At 46.5% G+C, this 18,638-nt stretch overlaps 1 protein-coding gene across 5 annotated transcripts in view; it reads right to left on the bottom strand.

Annotated features, from left to right (window-relative positions):
- Nucleotides 1-492: 492 nt before the first annotated feature.
- Actn (alpha actinin) overlaps nucleotides 493-18,638 on the bottom strand; it is a 92,806-nt gene continuing 74,660 nt past the window's right edge. For 2 of the 5 annotated variants that reach the window (XM_089558462.1, XM_089558464.1), the window contains exons 4-12: nucleotides 17,971-18,049; nucleotides 17,795-17,876; nucleotides 16,040-16,125; nucleotides 9,599-9,691; nucleotides 8,550-8,857; nucleotides 6,952-7,423; nucleotides 5,659-6,384; nucleotides 4,893-5,051; nucleotides 493-4,754 (exon numbers count right to left, since the gene is read on the bottom strand). In XM_089558462.1, the coding sequence (XP_089414588.1) occupies nucleotides 4,596-4,754; nucleotides 4,893-5,051; nucleotides 5,659-6,384; nucleotides 6,952-7,423; nucleotides 8,550-8,857; nucleotides 9,599-9,691; nucleotides 16,040-16,125; nucleotides 17,795-17,876; nucleotides 17,971-18,049 (2,164 nt within the window). In that variant the 3' untranslated portion in view covers nucleotides 493-4,595. Of the gene's footprint in view, nucleotides 4,755-4,892; nucleotides 5,052-5,658; nucleotides 6,385-6,951; nucleotides 7,424-8,549; nucleotides 8,858-9,598; nucleotides 9,692-14,251; nucleotides 14,343-16,019; nucleotides 16,126-17,794; nucleotides 17,877-17,970; nucleotides 18,050-18,638 lie in introns of all 5 variants that reach the window. The other 3 variants (XR_016285269.1, XM_089558465.1, XM_089558463.1) reach the window with 3 other exon arrangements.

The following is an 18,638-nucleotide window of genomic DNA, read 5'->3' as shown; positions in this document are numbered from 1 at the left end:
AAATTTGGAGGTCATCATCGTATTGAGCATATTCAATTACATCAGATATCGAATTTGGTCCAAATCCGAGGTCAAATTTTGTGGGTGGGCCAAATTTGGGCAGTGAGGTGGGCCAATGTTGATAATGACCAGGGCCAAATTTTGGGGACACTATCGTACTGACCATAGTCTAAGTATGCTTTGACACCTGAATTAAGGCTGCTGCTATGAGATCGCCAAGTCCGAAGGTCACTTCAATGTGAAATCTACGTACGGACTGAAACTCGAGTTTCTGGATTGAATAGAGCTATCACTCTAAAGAAGAGCAGTTTGGAGAAATATGTAACTTATATTACAGCAGTGAAGCCGCAAGCCCTGGTAATGGTTGCGATCGCACAGACCATGCTTACTACTTATACTCAGAAAAAGATAAAAAAATGGTGTTTCGCTGATGTTGCATCACAGGCATACGCTGTGACAACAAAATGGTATGCAACATACGAGAGGCCACAACACTGTTCAAACGTTTTTTTTATTCGGTACAGCCAGAAAAAAAAAAATACCAATTTGCAGGCGAGCGACGATATGTGATGTCCACAAATGTATCTCGGCGCAGTTACCCAACCCAGGTCAGTTGATTCGCACACCAGAGAAGAACAAAAAAAAACGTACGGACACTGCCTTTTCAGAACAAAAAAAGATTTTGTTCAGCGGGCAACACACAACCTAGAGCACGCAGAAGTATACATTCGAGTCGAAAGAGAAATCCTGTGCAAGTTGTTCAGCTTCTCCTACATGGCTAAAGCTTGTGCAGGGCAGCATCCACTGCGACGAAGCAGTTTAAAATACTCTCTACATTTGGCACCTCGCAGTCGTGAAGCGTACACAGCACAGTTAAAGAAACGCACACAGACAAGTCGCGCATGGGCAGAAATGATAGGGAGGAGGCAGACAAACTGCGCTTAATATACAGGCCCCCGTATAGCTGCTGGCTGTAGCCTCGGGCATAGAGTTTCTTACTATTACCTAGAGGGAAAGCTGGCAGCCCGTCTATGGGAGTTTGCATGGCGACCCCTCGAGACCACTTCAGCCACCATGGGCGCTCAAAGCATCATGGGGCGGTGAGCTACTTGTTGCGGAACTGCAACTTTTGGCCAGAAAATAATAGAAAAATAAAGCTGTTTGATAACTACAAACGTCCTAACATTCAATATCTGGTCTAATGATTGTAACAAACGAGCAGAAAAGCATTTAAGTGCAAAGTTTGCCCAAAATAAGAGACGACTCGCTCTCCTATTGGCCTAGTAATGAACACTATAAAAACTAATATTTCGTAATTAACAGGCGCACTTTTAAAAGTAAATATGTGTTCAAAAAAGATGTTGTTGCTTAAATACTATAAGAGGTTTTTTAATGGCATTTCATAAAAGTGAAACCTCTTATTGGCGTCGTGTGTCTATGCGTTTTCACTACTATGGGTTTTGCCCACTGCGTTCGTGCGAAAGTCGTCTGCGCACACACGAACAGCGTTTTCGGAATGACATCTTAGTAGTGCCACTCCATGTTCCCGAAAAATTACGACTGTGCCGCAACAAGTAGCTCACCGCCCCATGATGCTTTGGGCGTCCATGGTGGCTGAAGGGCAGCGCCGCCAGCTTTCCCTCTAGGTAATAGTAAGAAACTCTATGGCCTCGGGAGTCGAGAGTCTGCCTGTTTTGGTTCTGAAATGTCAAAGTTGTGTGGAAAAAAAAAAGTCTTCTCTGCTATACCAAGTGACATTTATGAAACTCAGTCCAAGCTAATAACCTGGCTGATATTGCATAGTTGATAAATGTTGATTTCCAATTACAAAGTCCCTGTTAAAGGTACAGAAACTGCTTGGCATGCATTTGATTAGAGCAGTGATTAATTAGATTGCGGCGCAAGTCCCGTTGTATGCCTTGATGACCGCACACGCACTCAAAGTAGCTGGGCGTCCAGACTATGTGATTGGACACGTTTGTGTCACTGCTTTTTGAAGCAGTTGTGCAGACTCTTCAGTCAGTACAGCTTAAATGCACTGCAGTTTGCAATGTAAGACTTTAAGCCCACAAACAAATTCATGGCAAAAAAAAGGATTTATCACGCATACATGCAACTTTATGGAGGAATTGCCACACCTGCAAAATATCACTCCAGTGCTGTTGCACGGACACAAATTTTATTATCGTTTTAGGTCTGTGTGTGTTTATTGGTGGTTGGTATGCAATGTGTTGCAACTGACTCCTCACTATTTCTGCACAAGAACATAAGTGGCCGACAGACGATCTGAAGGAAACAAACATACACACACCACACGTACAGTCACACGCACAAGACACTTGAAAAGTTACATTCGCACACACACACGTACACACAGCCAGCCTGGTAGCAAACGCGATCCACTTCACAATTTTTTCCCCCGATTTGTCAACACGTGATCTAGAGGTACATTTTAGTTTGAGAGGGGAAAAAAAACAAAACAAAAGAATCTCGACTCAAAACGCGGTGTTTAAGATGCTCGCCTGACAATCTCTCGTGACGTAGGCACTGACGGCGGATGACAGGTACGACGCAAACACCTCGCTGCCGACACACCGACGTCATTTTCTTTTTTTTTTCCATTGCTAAATATATGTGAAGTCTCTAGACTAGCTCTGGGAGATTATGACACCCAAAGAAAACTTTGAGAGAGAAAGAAAGAGAGAAAAAAAAAAGCAATAACCGAGAATCAGGAGCTAAGTTTGGACAACTAAAAAACAAGACACGGGTAAACGAAACAAGCCATTTTATTCGCCCCACAGAGAAGAACGGGGCTCCATTCAGAAGACGTTGTGGGGAAGCAAGAATCGCTTGAGCAAAAGAGCTAACTCAATCCCTCACAGAGCGGGTTTTGTGTGCTGTCGATTTCAATGCGGCAATCATCACTCGGACATGGCAAAGAGCTCTTCGAAGCAGTTCAAATGCAAGATATGCAGACCCTGATGAAATAATTTCGCCCTTTTATGCCCGGAGAGAGACAAAAAGACACCTCCGCCGTGGCATCCGGAGCCCCTAAGGGCAAATCGAAACATAAAACGAAAATAAACTATGACACATACTTCCAACCGCAACACAGAAAGCGGCAATGGCGCAACCTTTTGTCTTCTAAGACAGTTTCTTTTTTTCTCGTTTCCTCCGTAACATTGCTATAAACGAAAACACGTCGACAGCGCTACACACAACTCCACACAAGAAGACGGCAGATTAAGGGGCGGCCAACAATGCCATCGCTCGTCTGTTGTCTTTCTGCACAGCTTTGTTTTGCCAGACACTGGGTTACTTGTATAGCACCTCGAGAAACATGCTCCCGACTGCATGCTTACTGGCAGTATCAAAATTGGTTACAACGGCGGCTCGTTGGGTTTCGGCCAAGAAGTCGCACCACGTGAGAAAAAAAAAAAAGTTTGGGCTCGGTCGGGAAGACGCAGGAGCTTTCGTGTAAAGGGTGGTAGCAGACAAGGTCGTGGCCCTCTAGACAGACCACAATCTCGTTTTGCCCAACGAAAAGTATAAAGTCTACGATATAGTCTATTCAATACATCTCGCGCCAAACAAAACCTGTGCAAGCTCAGAGGGGCAATGCAGAACCTGTCCACTCCAATGCTCTCTAACTCAAGTTCACAACCTTGACACTGTTCACGTGAACTTTGGGCTTTAGGATTAAGAAAGGAAACCTTGCTTTGCAGGAAAAACATTCGCCAAGAAGGCAGTAGTCAAAAAAGAGACTAAAGTCCAGTAAGTCTTCTCGGACACAACTGACTGTAGCGTTGCCTGATTGTGGCACACAGCATCAAGTCGCCTTCAGTAACATTTCGTGCTCGTCAGAAAGTTTAAAACATTGGGCTGAAACTAGAGTGCTGGCACGCATTGGCTGAATGCTGGCTCTGACTTGGCTTCTTCACAGCCGACATGCAAGTCAGGACTTTTTTTTTTTCCTTCCCGCACAGATCACTCACACGTGGCGCTAAAACGAACCACGTGCCGCATGTTATGGTTTTGAACAAGAGTGGGTGTGGGGGTTACCTCAGTCTCATAATTGACTGCACGTGAGTATGACGACGTGCGTGCAACTCTTGCATGGAACCTGCTACTTCTGATAGCATCAATCCAGAATGCTGGATCAAGCCCCAGAGCCAGCACACAGGCAGTGTAAAGACGCAACACAAAATCTCCCTCGGTCAATGATACTTCAGGCTAAACGATGAAATATGTACCAGAGATCGCACAACGCTTAAAACTCTGCAGTCGCAATAAACTAAGGCCCAGCGCCAGTGTCCAATGGCTGGCTTGCACAGCTGGTCGCTACTAGCAGCTTGTGCCAGAACTATACTGTAGCCGACCTGTAGCCGACCTGTAGCCGCCCTGTAGCCGACCTGCAAGCCGGCTTGCTTTCCGAGCCTTTCCTGCACTGCACCCCCCCGCCGAAATTCCATCCGGTACTCGCAGGGGAGGGGGAGAAGGGGGAAATGATTTTTCCTTTTCTTTTTTCTTTTGCCAACGGAGAGAAAAGAAAAAAATAAATAACAAAGCGGAAAAAAAAAGCGCGACAAGTTTCTCTAGAGATCGCTCTCCCCGTACAACGCCGTCGAGAACGACATGTAGTCGAGCGCCCCGGGAACAGCGCCATGGCCCTTGTATGCCCCCATGCGCCGGATGCAGTACTCGGCCTGGTCGGGGGGAAGTTCTCGGCGAAGCTCTTCAGCGGTGATGTAAGGCTGCAAAAGGAGGAAGTAACGGAACTCAAAAATTGCTTTACTGCTTGCCGATTCAGTTTTATCAGAGGCATCCAACATATGGGAAAAACTGCCACCTTGCCCATAAAACAACTCCACACTAATCTTTCCCCCCCTCACCTTGTCGCCAGCCAGAATCCTGAAGGAATCGATGATCTGCTCGGCCGTGTCTCTGTCCGTGCTCTCCCGGGTCATGAAGTCGAGGAAGGCATCGAAGTGGACGTAGCCCGTGTTGTTCGGGTCCACGATGTTCATGATGCGCCTGAAGTCAGCGTCACCCTGGGAAGAAAAGAGCACGAAGGGGGAATTACAACGCCACCACGCCGCCAATCACACATGGCTACACACTGCAGTTAACGAGCGACTATCATGGGGGCAAAAGAAGCCAAAAATAGAACGCACGACAACAAGAGGAGCTTGGACATGCATAATATGACAATTCTGTGCCGCTACTATCATCCCTCAAGCCAAAGGGCTGCTCCCAGCAATAATGGGTGCAAGGCTGCACCCCAGCCTACGACGAAGGGTGAAAAGGAATAGGACTGGAATAGAATTTCAATGTTATCCCATCTCCGATATTGAATGCAGAACAACTACAGGGGGTGGGCAGCATTTCCAGCTGTTCCCCTGCACCTGAACTGCAGTATAAATTATCGGAGACAATTAAAAAAAAAATGCTTGGCTAAAGTTATGATGTATTCTTTCTCATCGAAATTTGAACAGAAACTTCCCAAAGTGCAAATGCATCCAAAGTTCTGGCGTGTACTAGCAAATACTGTTTCACCGCAGGTTATGGCTACTACAAGTGAGTGCAAGAAAGCAAATCAGCGAAGCTGCAAAGACGGCAAGGCAAGAGTGAGTGGAAGCGTGGCCCCCACCACCGTACCTGGCGGTCGTTGCGGATGCTGTAGCCGAGGCTGACCAGGCACGACTTGAACTCCTCGGGGGTGAGTCGGCCCGTGCGGTTCTTGTCGAAGTGGTTGAAGGACATGCGGAACTCGTTGAGCTGCTCCTGGGTGATGCCCTTGGAGTCGCGCGTCAGGATCTGGTTCTCCACCTCGTTGATGTTGCGGTGGATGGAGGTGAGCAGCTGCTCCCAGCCCACGCGCAGCGTCTCCATCGTGTAGTGGGTGTAGCGGTTCTCGAAGATCATCGCCTCCTGCACCTCCTGGTGGGTGCGCTCCAGCTCCTCCAGGTGGGGGCGGTACTGGGCGGCCGCCTGCTCGTACTGCTGCAGCCGCTTGAGCTGCTCCTCCAGGGAGCCCTGCATGCCCATGCCCAGGGCGGCCACCGCGTCCATCTGCCGCTCGATCCAGGGCCCCACCACGTTGGCCTTCTCGGCAAACTTGCGCCGCAGCCGCTCGTTGGACTGCTGCCGCATGAGCTCCGCCTGGAGCACTTGGTCCCTCTTGGGCACCAGCTGCTTCACCTCGGACCACTTGCCGGTGATCACCTGGGAGGTGAGGGTCGTGTAGGGGTTCTCCACCCCACCGGGCACCTGGTACTGGCTGGCGATGGCCTGCACTTCCTGGGCCAGCCCCACGATCGCCTTGTGTTCTTTGTCAGCCTCGCCCAGCGTCTGCTTGAACTGCTCGTGAGCATCCATGAGGCCCTGCGCGCAAACAACAAGAGAAGCAGGTTAGGAGACGACAGCACTGGCACTGAATTCTCAAATTCACGATGCCCCAGCCTGATTACTGATCTTTCTGCGAGACAGAGCTGCGCCCTTTGCAGATATCTTCAATGGTTTCAACAACACCGAAGCAGAACAGTGTTGTAAAGTCCTGTCCTTTTGACCAATCTTTGTCGGCACTTGAATTTTGTACTCAGCACGAAGTCTCATAAGTAGATAAGTAGATTCATAAATTCTATGCGACTGCAAGAGACGGTCAACAAGAAACAAATCCCGAAGTTAAACATCTTGAAAGTAAACCTGGCAAAAATAATGTGCAAAATTATCCATTTCCATCGGAATCAACAAGTTGACCAATGGACAAGCGCAGACCTACACTCAAGTTGTGTTTCCCCCATTCACTTCCCTAGGTATGTAATGCGCACCTGAATCTAGATATGTAATGCGCACCTGGATCTATATAATGTGCACCTGGATCTAGATATGTAATGCACACCTGGATCTAGATATGTAATGCGCACTTGAATCTAGATATGTAACACGCACCTGGATCTCCTCCATGGTGTGGACGATGAACATGTCGACGAGGTCCTCGCGGGCGCCGTCCAGCCAGTTGTTGAAGGGTGCCACACGCTTGGCAAACTCGAGGTGCAGGTGGTCAATCTTCTCGAGCACGCGCTCAGCCTCCTCGAGGGCGCTGCGCCGCTTCTGGGTCAGGGTGCCCAGCCGGTCCCACTGGTCGCAGATGCGCTGGCAGCGGGCATTGACCGACGCGGCATCGTGGTACCCGAGCGCGTTGAGCTCCTGGGCAATGGCAGCGATCTGCTCGACGCGGTCCTGGTGGGCGGCCAGGTCGCTCTCGAAGGCCTCGTGCTTCTTCTTGAGGGCCTTGACCTCGTTGAGGCGGCACTGGCGGAAGTCCTGGCTCTGCAGCATCTCCTCCTTGCCGCGGGTCCACTCCTCATGGATGTCCGCCTTGTGCTTGAACTTCTGCGCAAGGTGGTCCAGGCGCTCCAGCCTGAAACATGCAAAGGCACACGAGGGCTCTCACTGAGGCTTTCCCTGTACATGACCGCTAACACTAAACACATAAATATGCGAGTCATCATCATCATCACCATCAGCCTGACTACGCCCACTGCAGGGCAGAGACATCTCCCATGCCTCTCGGATTAACCCTGTCCTTCGCCAGTTGCGGCCACCGTGTCCCTGCAAGCTTCTTAATCTCATCCGCCCACCTTGGAATCCACTCCGCAACCCTTAAGGACCAGCAGTTGTCTTGCCTTCGCATTACATGCCCTGCCCAAGCCCACTTCTTCCTCTTGATTTCAACTAGGATATCATTAACCCGCGTCTGCTTCCTCACCCACCCCGCCTGCTTCCGATCTCTTACACCTATCATTTTTCTTTTCATAGCTCGATGCACTGTCCTTAAGCTGGACGTGCAAGCAATTTTGCACAAAAAAAAAAAAGGACCAATACACTCGTATGAATGCTAAAAGCAGGTAGCCAGCTTTGTAAATGACCTGTACGTCATTCCTGACAACATATTTATCTGAGAAAAGTTTTCAAAACAGTGGCTTAGCTGTGCCTAGCTATACGCACAAATGGACCTGAAAATTAAGAACGTATAGCCAGGTTTTGTAAATTTCAAACAGAGTCCTTCTCAAGAAGAATACCCTGGCAAACATAATAACACAGCAACTTAGTAATAAATTTAATCACTAAATGTCACTGGAGGCACATTATCTGTTCACCACCTCAATACTGAAGAAGTTTCAAATGCACATTACAAACAGCTATAGAAAGTTTTTAGAATCCCAGAAAATTTCTCTCAGTAGTATCGACGAAGCTTGCTACACAATAGTGCTGTTACGGAAGCCAACGATAGATGGTGCCACAGAAAATAAACTGTTGGTTGGCTTTCAAGCGCAGTAAAAAGTTTGAACTGACAAGTAGTACTACACATGGGAACATCTGAAACAATTAACAACCACAACAAGTCAGTAAATTGAGAAAACTGCAAAAGTTATCTACGAGAAATCGACCAGAATCCTATGCTGTCACAGAGTAGTACATGAGACGCCAATTCATCTGAATGCTGTTTGGTTTCCCGAGAGGAGTGAAGAGTGCAGCATGCCCACCGCATCATCTCGGAGAGCAGCCATTCTTCAAAGCCCTTCTCGGCAGTCTCCAGCCCCTTCCAGGCACTGGCAATGTCCGAGACCATCTTGCCCTCCGAGGGAAGGTAGGCCGGCCGGTTGCTGAGCCGCAGCTTGGTCTGCAGCGTGTTGAAGTTGGTCTCCAGCTTGGCCTTCTGTTCCACGCGGGGTGGCTTGTGGACGCGGCGGTAAGCGCGGAACTCCTCCAGCTTCTTCTGCACACCCGGCAGCGTGTTGTCCGTCGTGCGGTTTTCCAGCCACGGGGTGGTACGTCGAATCCAGTCCAGAAGCTGCATCACACAAATGCGCAAATACATTTGATGGTTGGTTTATGGGGGTTTAACGTCCCAAAGCGACTCAGGCTATGGGGGACGCCGTAGTGAAGGGCTCCGGAAATTTCGACCCTTTAACGTGCACTGACATCGCACAGTACACGGGCCTCTAGAATTTCTCCTCCACAGAAATTCGACCGCCGTGGCTGGGATTGAACCTGCGTCCTTCGGGTCAGTAGCCGAGCGCCATAACCACTGAGCCACCGCGGCGGCAAAAAAAATTTGATGTGAAACGAAAAACACTGCACAGACAAATTTGATGTGACATCAGAAACACAGCCCCTGGCAAGAAGTCAAAGAAAAAAAAAAGGAATAGCCTTTGTGGAGAGGTTCTTTTTCGTTGCCTTGGAAGCTTGTATGCAGCGATGTAGCTACACATACCTAGTAACAAAAAGCTATTACTCCGGTTTTCTAGTCACTGTCAAAGCTTGTTCAATGGCTCTATGCAATGTTTTCTCTTGATCTAGCTGTCCTCCTGCCTTGGTGTTCCTAATTCTTCTCCCAAATTCCCAAACTCAGTTTTAGGTATTTGCAGCTACCCTTACGAAACACAATGTAAAAACACTTGCGTCAAAAACACAAGGCAGCTGTGCAAGCCCATTCACCATGGAGCATGTTGAACAGCGGAAAATGATTGCTCAATGAGCATTGCTTTGGCTCATGGCATGCAATGACAATGCAAGCGACAGCACCACTCACATCGCTGGCCAGGCGCTCATACTCTTCCATGAGGCGTTCGTTCTCCTGGTTCACCTTCAGAACCTTGCAGATGCGGTTGGCAGCGGTTTCAGCCTGGAGAGAGAACCCAACGTCAGTTAGGAAGCTCAACCCAGCAAGCGCTCTACGTGGATCACCATTCTTGGCCAATCTTAGCTAACTTAACCTAATGGTTCCACTAATTCAACTAACAGCCATGAATCCTCACAACTGCCTAAGCAGAGAGGTTCTAGCCAGCCAAACAGTGAATCCATTATTGATTCCACTGCTGCTGCACAGCTAACATGGTTTCTGCGCAACTTATTTCTGGCATGGTTTCAAATTACCTGAGAACAACAATTAACATAGCTAAAGAAGCAGAACGGCTCTTATTTTACGCTGCAAAGGAAGAACCAGCATAGAACAACTACTTCCTTTAGAAAATCCTTCATTGCTTCATGAAAAAAAAAATGTATGAACAAAATAGTCGAAACAGATGGCTTCGTTACAGTCCTTTAGCTAACACTGACAGAACAATGAGAAAACCTGTTTAAGCATTAATTCAAGATTTGAAGCAGCAGAGATACCAAATTTTTCTGAAATGCGTTTTTGCTCTAGAATGATAAGTACAGCATTAGTAAATATCGACCACCATGTGGAATCCATCAGTAGTCAATAAATAATTTGTAATTCAATTTTTATTGCTCTGTAGTTTCAGTTCGGTTTCAGCATCCAGACAATGGTTCTTGTGACATCACAAGTGATCATACGAGATCGTGTGAGGTATGCAAAAACTGCAATTTAACCACTGCTTCGTCATTTTAATTCATTCAAGCTGTTACATTAAACTGTCCCTGAAGCCAGAATGGCAGCGAGTAAAAAAAATAAAAATTGCAATTTTTGTATACCTCGCTTGATCTAGCGCTCACTTCTGACGACGCAACAGCCTTTCGACTGCTGAAACTGAGACTGCATGGAAGAATAAATTCAATTATTAGTTAGGTACTGAGTGTAAGCAGCTTTCACGCAGTGATTAAGGTTTACTAATATATGACACATCATTCCAAAGCAAAAATACAATTCAAAAGTTTTGGTGTGTCCACTAAGTTTGCGAATCGTCACACTTCTTATTCAAGTCAACTAATTAGTGAATGAATCTTAAATTCAATTCACTTATATTTCTATATTTAAACAAATATAATAAAATAATTATTACAGATTTGATAAACAAAACAAATTATCTCCCAACTGTCATTCACATATTTGAATAAAGAATTATTTGTTGAATACAATTAATTTTGCAACCGTTTAAACCACAGCATGCAATCTACCTGAATAATGGCTGGCGACATTTCACGAACTAGGATAAACTTTATAACATAATGCCGCTCCACAGTCCCTCGCCTTTCGCGATAGCAAACCCAGAAAGTCAAACTAAGCCGCTGCATTATAAAGACACTTTTGCGATGCAATAAACATCTTAATGCACTCATGCCAGCATTGAGCAACATGCACAGAAACACAATACAGAATGCCAGGTGCAAAGCAGCAAGCTGGAATAAACTGACGAGTCATCTAGAATATAATAAACTTCGGCTTAATTGCAGGTCATTAACTGCCTCTTTTCTTGATCCCCCCCCCCCCCCCCCCCCTTTTTTCTTTGAATAAATGGCTGCAATGTCTGGCCTACCTTTTCTCAATCAACATAACATTATGCCCGTCCCTTTCATTTTTTATATACGAACACTATAATAATAATAACAATACCAGCATCAAGACTGACACTGCTGGACAGTTTTCCAGTTTCTCACCAGCAGGCTGCTGTCATGACCAAATTTGAAAGCAGCATTCATGTTCAGCCCGACTTTCTTATTGATCAACTTACTCGTTTTCTGCACATCTCTACCATTCACCACCGCTCCTGAAGCTATGTTTGCAACGTATAGGTTGTACCCAGTTCTTCAAAGGTAGCAGCTACGAATGGACAAACTCATACCTCATATGCATTTTTGACCGAGGCAGATGAGGTGCTAACTTGACGAGCTGGACAGTCCATATATAGTCTAGAGCTGTACATAGAAAATCTGAGATAAAAGTATGCCCTCATACTAATTTATATTAAGGGGGGACACTGGTCTTGAAAAGAAAATTTTTATTAATTTAGTCATAGTTATGAAATTTTCAGGGCACATGTATTTTTGTGCGCTGATTCTAGATATGTCATTTAATTTCATGTAAAACAATTCCTTGAGCACTTGTGCAATTTTTATGCAAGCATTTTGCGGAGAGTTTTGAAGAAAATTTGCTGCAGGAAACTCGCTGAAATGTATGCTATTGGGTTCTCTTGACACCAAGGAATACAATAAGGGTAAAATTATCTTCCTGGCTATCATAGAACTTGAGTAATAGGGTACTGAAGCTGCCACTTCACACACAGAAATACACATTTTCCTTCTCATTTCTGAAGCGACACCTTCAAAACTCTATAACTTAGGTTCTATGATAGGCAGGAAGACAATTTCACCCTTACTGTATTCCTTGGTGTCAAGAGAACCCAATGGCATACATTTCAGCGAGTTTCCCGCAGCAAATTTTCTCAAAACTCTCCGCAAAATGCTTGCATAAAAAGTGCAAAAGTGCTCAAGGAATTGTTTTACATGAAATTAAATGACATATTTAGAATCAGCACACAAAAATGCATATGCCCTGAAGATTTCGTAACTGTGACTTCATTAATAAAATTTTTTTTTTCAAGACCAGTGTCCCCCCTTAAAGGGGCCCAGAAACACAATCTTAGTTAACTGTTTTGCCTGTTGATTGCATACAGTGAGTTATAATGGTGCCATTAGCGTCGGTAACACCGCGTACATTCCGTTTTTTAATATTTTAATGTCCCCCCAAAAACAACTTCATGGCTCTGATGGTGTCGGGTTTTTAGCAGCGGATATGACATCACCTGGCGCGAGCTTGATGACCGGACAAACAGTAAATATACTGCAAATTGTGTGAATAAATAGAGAAACATTTTGTCACCTGTCTGCGTTTTATATTATATCAACAAAGACAATTTGTTTGTCTTAGATAGAAGCCCTGCAAGGCAAGTAAAATAAAAATACACCACCAGGGGCGCTCTGGCATGGAAACAACGCTGCCAGTCTCACAGAGAGCAGGCAACCATGGAGTACAAACTTCCGCGACGTGCTCTGGCTGGCTGTTTTGATTGGTTGCGCCACGTGCCGTCATTGGGAGAGCGAAATAGGAGTGGGAAGCCCCGCCAAAATCGAGTTGAGGGCAGCGTTTTGTTTGCTTGTATTTTGAAATTTCTTCACTGAATAACTCCCGTTCCTGTGCATCGATTCCTGTAATTCTTTTTAAGTCAGCATCTGTGTGACATAAAGAACCCACCTGAAGTATAGCCGGTATTCCCCCAGGCAGTGTTTCGCAGCCCCTTTAAACACTTAGTGGGTGCAAAACTAAGCTGCAGAATGCATCTGAAGGACTGACAGGTGCCCTTCACTGAAATTCATTCATCTGACATATAACTTTTGATGGCTGCAATGGCTTGTTTGTAAGGAGTTTCGAATAACATTTTGACTTGATAGCAGCTGAAAACATCCCACAGCGTAGCCCAAGAAATGTCACGATGACAGCTATGCAAACCACCCACTTAAACACGACGAGAAAGCCCGCGAGCAGAATGTGTGGATACAACTGAACACAACACTGACTACAAAGTGAAAGAGTTGGTGTCACTAAGGTTCTCGCTGAAATGCAGCCAGTTCAACTTGTATTTCGCACTATTTTGCACACAGAAGACAGGCCTCATTTTGACCTTTCTGGACACTTTGATAACTGGCCGTTACACCAATTTTTCTCACTTAAAGGGGGAGCCTGGTCCTGAAAAAAAAAAAATTTATTAATGAAGTCACAGTTAAGAAATCTTCAAGGAATATGTATTTTCGTGTGCCGATTCTAAATATGACATTTAATTTCATGTAAAGCGATTCCTTGAGCGCTTATGTCATTTTTATGCATGTATTTTGCGAAGAGCTTTGAAGAATATTTCTTGCGGGAAACTTGCCGAAATATATGCCATTGGGTTCTCTTGACACCAAGGAATGCAATAAGGGTAAAATTGTCTTCCTGGCTATCACAGAACTTAAGTTAAAGGGTTTTCAAGTCGTCGCTTAAGAAATGAGAAGAAAAGTCTGTATTCCTGTTTCTGAAGTGGCAGCTTCAGTACCCTGTAGCTCGAGCTTTATGATAGGCAGGATGACAATTTTACCCTTATTGCATTCCTTGGTGTCAAGAGAACCCAATGGCATACATTTCAGCGAGTTTCCCGCAGCAAATTTTCTTCAAAACTCTTTGCAAAACACTTGCATAAAAATCGCTAAGTGCTCAAGGAACTGCTTTACATAAAATTAAATGGCATACCTAGAATCAGTACACAAAAATACATGTTCCCTGAAAATTTCGTAACTATGACTACATTAATAAAATTTTCTTTTCAGGACCGGGCTCCCCCCTTAATGACGGGCATGCGTAAAACGAACACCCGGGGGTGCTGTTAGGCCGGCTTTTCTCAGTTAATTGGCGGGCATGTGCAAAGCGTAAAACGAACACCCGGGGTTGCCATGTTCCCCACCCCATTACCTGCTGTGCTCCGGCAAAGGTGTGGTAGTAGGACGACACGTAGGTCATGATGGCACGCTCGTCAGGCATGGCCGTGCTGTTCATGTCTGCTCTCGCACGCACACACCAGGCAGAGGGGATGCAAAAACGGGCAGGGCAGAGAGAATGAATGGAACCACGGCACACCACGCAATTAGTTTCGGAGGGGGAGCGGGAGAGAGCATGCGCGTCAAAACTGGCTTTCAGGTACAAACCCGCTGGGCTGCAAACAGCAGTCGCTGACTACTGTTAAGTACCACAATCAATACCGAACGAAAAACAGTGAGAAGAACTGCCTCAGTGCCAAGTATCCTACCATATGACATTTACAATACCTGTGAAGTAAAGTCCATCAAACAGCGCAGGAATCAGATAACAAGCTCGATAAAAGCACAACTCACACGCTTATCTTTTGCGATTTTCAGATCAAATGTCATGTATATCGATAACAGTCTTGTAAAATGGAGGCACAGGTTCATCGAAGTTTACCACAGCCTACTGGCACAATGTGGTTGTCTTTTCTTCGACTTTATTCCAATTTATCTCATTATCTAGAAAAAAAAATTATTTCCACTCATCAGCAAAACCCTATCAAAATAGAGTAACATTCCTGCATGTGTTCTGTGCCCTCAAAGGTTGTCGGCCTCTTTCTAAAGCACTCTTACTGTAAAGACACTCATATAAGGTGAGCGTACGATACTCATAGATCCCATTCCAATTTTGACTTACCCTGCCACATAAAAGTAGTTTGTAAATGACTAAAGGTAACCTTGCTCACTGGGGGAAAAGGAGTGGTTTTCTTTCTCGAGTCACTGAACAAGGAAGAGGACACTTCCCCAGGTGAAAATATGAAGTGGGAATTCAAGTGGTCCCACTCGTTTTCAAGTGGTCCCACTCGCCAAGTGGGTTATTGGACAGGGACCACTTGCCAAAGGGTCCCACTTGCCAAATGGTCCCACTTGCCAAGTGGGTTATTGGACAGGGACCACTTTCCAAATGGTTCCGCTTGCAAATGGTCCCACTTGCCAAATGGTCCTACTTGCCAAATGGTCCCGCTTTCCAAATGGTCCCACTTGCCAAATGGTCCCGCTTGCCAATGGTCCCACTTGCCAAATGGTCCCACTTGCCAAATGGTCCCGCTTGCCAAATGGTCCCGCTTACCAAATGGTCCCGCTTGCCAAATGGTCCCACTTGCCAAATGGTCCCGTTTGCCAAATGGTCCCGCTTGCCAAAGGGTCCCACTAGCCAAATGGTCCCACTAGCCAAATGGTCCCACTAGCCAAATGGTCCCACTAGCCAAATGGTCCCACTAGCCAAATGGTCCCACTTGCCAAATGGTCCCACTTGCCAAATGGTCCCGCTTGCCAAATGGTCCCACTTGCCAAATGGTCCCGTTTGCCAAATGGTCCCGCTTGCCAAAGGGTCCCACTTGCCAAATGGTCCCTGTCCAATAACCCACTTCAAGTATTCCCACTTGCGAAATTTCCACCTGGGTCACTACTCGGCAAACTGGCTACTACAACAGGGACGGGGTAAAAATGCACATGGCAGATGTGAATTCCGAGTTAAGAACACAGCACACAGGGGGGTCAGTTCACTGCAAAAGCACTCCGAGAACACCAGGCACTCTTGAGGATGAAGGAGGGGACCGCTCCAGCAGAGCAATGCTCGCCAGTTAGCCATTAACGGGGGACAAAGGTCAAGGCAGGTGCCCCACATTCCTTGGGGATGCTCTGTGCACATTCCGCACGCTGGTGTTGGTAGTTTTACCTGCTGCGCCCCCTGGAAGGCGTGGTAGTAACATGACACGTATGTCATGACCGCCCTTTCGTCTGGCTTGGCAGTGTACACCATGTCTGGAGGGGGGACGGTGCAAGGGGTGGACATTGCTCAGTTAGCTCAACGCACCCCTCAGCGCCCCATCCTTTTAGGCTGCACCGCTGGCGGCAACCTGTCTACGGCCGTTTCACAACACGCTACCACTTCGAGACAGTCAACACCAGGGGTTCCATTTTGTAACAGTTCATTTTGTTGCCATTTGATTTGGTCTAACATCAATTGCAATGAGAGTGAAAGGATGGAGGGGTGTGGGTGGAAGCAATCAACCACACCTATGTGTGGTCTGGACGCGACGGTGCAATTAGACAACCTTACTGCGTCCACATCCGGTCCGTATGGGACACAGGGACCACGCTTCCCCAATCTGTTGCACAAACTTCACAATTCTCCAGAGACGAAAGTAGCACTCAAAAGACTGACCAACGATCATACAACGTGATAGTCCAATGTTTAGGGGAATCGCAATGTTTAGGGGAAACCCCCAAGGTGGAGTAGATTTGTAATAAGGGAGTAATTACTCATTGACATCCACCCAAACGCAGCCGTACGGCTACAAAGGAAAGCTATATAGCTAAGCTTCCTCAGAAACCTTGTAGTTAAAGAAAAATTCGTCCTGGTTTCTTTAAACACGAAGTTTCTGAGGAAGCTGCATAGCTTTCCTTTGTAGCCGTATGGCTGCGCTCAGGTGGATGTCAATGAGTAATTACTCCCTTATTACATACAATGTGATAAGGCACTTCTGCGTTAGCATTTCTGAGCCAGCTCTGCCTGGCTGCATCAGCAGCCAGCGAGAGCAGAATGGGTATGGGGTGCCTTTCTGCAGATAAATGGCATCGTGGCCACATTTCTGCCATGCTCACCACGACGACATTCCCCATGGCCCGCATCACCTGGAGCAGTGGCCAATGATGCAGGACCAAATCAAGTGAAAACTCAATGAAACATTACAAAATGAGGCTCCCAGACTGGAGCACATGTTCCAAGTGCAATATGTAATGGCGCCAACAACGAACTGCAGGTCGCACTGCACCTCACACTTGCCAACTGCTGTACTTCAAGGCTGTGCGATGCTTCAATCGCACGAGTGATAACAGTGGGCAAAAATGCCCATTTTCATTTTAGACACTCTTTCATTCAAGCTCACTGCAAAACCTTGTCCTAGCAGCAAAAGTAGGCAGTAGTCTGTTCCTCCACTGTTTCGAGCCAGTCAATTAAATTACAGTGCAAGTTTCAACAGGTGCATTCACAGCATCTCCACAAGGTGCCATATTCCACAAAGAGAAAGTCATCTGGGACCATTGTATTTTTCTGTACAAGCACTAAGCTGCTACAGGATGACGAAGTTATCATGAGTGCTCATGATGACAACAATGCTGTAGCGAGCTTGAGCACATTTTGTGTCTCAGGCCTCCTTGAACATATTCCTGTTTAAATAGACCCCCAATAATATATACAGTACCTATTACCATTGACGCATTACGTAAGCCCACAGACTTACACACGCATCACGTCCCCATCCATGAACAAAATAATGACATTTGTTAGCAGTTGCTAATACACCTCTACAGCATCCAATAAAGTATGCCTTAGAATTTCCTCAAAACATTTAATTTTCCTCAGCAGTAAAATGCTTCTGAACTACACAGTACCACACCACGGGTAACAGGATACAAGCTGAGCCCTCACCTTCAGCGTCTAACATCCTAGGAATGTTGAGATGCTTCTCAGCAACGTCAAAGGCCAGGTTCAGGTTGTCGAGCGGGTTCTCCTGCAAGGTAACAAGGATACCAAACAGTCGTCACGCATCGAGGATGCTTCCAAGATACGAGGTCAGTCCAAAGCAAACCAGCTGCAGAACGCACCTTCTTCAGCTTTCCGTAGTCAAGGAGATCGGGCCGGTGTCTGTGGATAAGGGCGCAGAAGGCCAAACCATCCTTCCAGCTGTAAGAGAGGAGGAGGGGGGGGGGGGGGGGGGGGGGGCATTCATTTAGTGCAATGTCTAGGCTTGTCATTTACAAATTACAAGTATGTTGAGACAGGCTGAACATCTGGGCAGTCCAAAGTATCCCTCTCACTTCATCATCGTCACCGCGACCATCACCAGCAGCATAATTTTAAGTCAAATCTACTGACAAAAAAGGCCTCTTCCAGTGAACTACAATCAGACACCTACTTTGCTCCGGCTAATGCCACCTTGTTAACCCAGCAAATCTGCCAACCTTGTCACTACACCTGAACCCTCTGCCACCCTCAAACTACCGTAATCTTTTGTACACATGTATACCGGGAACGTCCGGGAACAGACGTCCGAAATCGACGTCCGTTGGCCAGATAAACATGTCCCTTTGGACGCCTGTAGGACGGCCGACGGATGTCCACCGGCTGTTTGCGGACATCCGTCGGCCGTCCGGAACGTCCGAAACGGATGGCCAACGGATATCGCTGGTTGCTTGGGCAGTCTACACCCAGTACATAGCTTGCAGGTGTGCAATATACACATAAAAAGGCACACGCATCATCATCATCAGCA

Source organism: Amblyomma mixtum, chromosome 8, assembly GCF_055824585.1.
Source record: "Amblyomma mixtum isolate Tamu chromosome 8, ASM5582458v1, whole genome shotgun sequence".
In the NCBI taxonomy this organism is placed as follows: domain Eukaryota; kingdom Metazoa; phylum Arthropoda; class Arachnida; order Ixodida; family Ixodidae; genus Amblyomma; species Amblyomma mixtum.
Note: the sequence above shows the minus strand (reverse complement) of the source record. Positions and strands in the feature narration are given on the sequence as shown.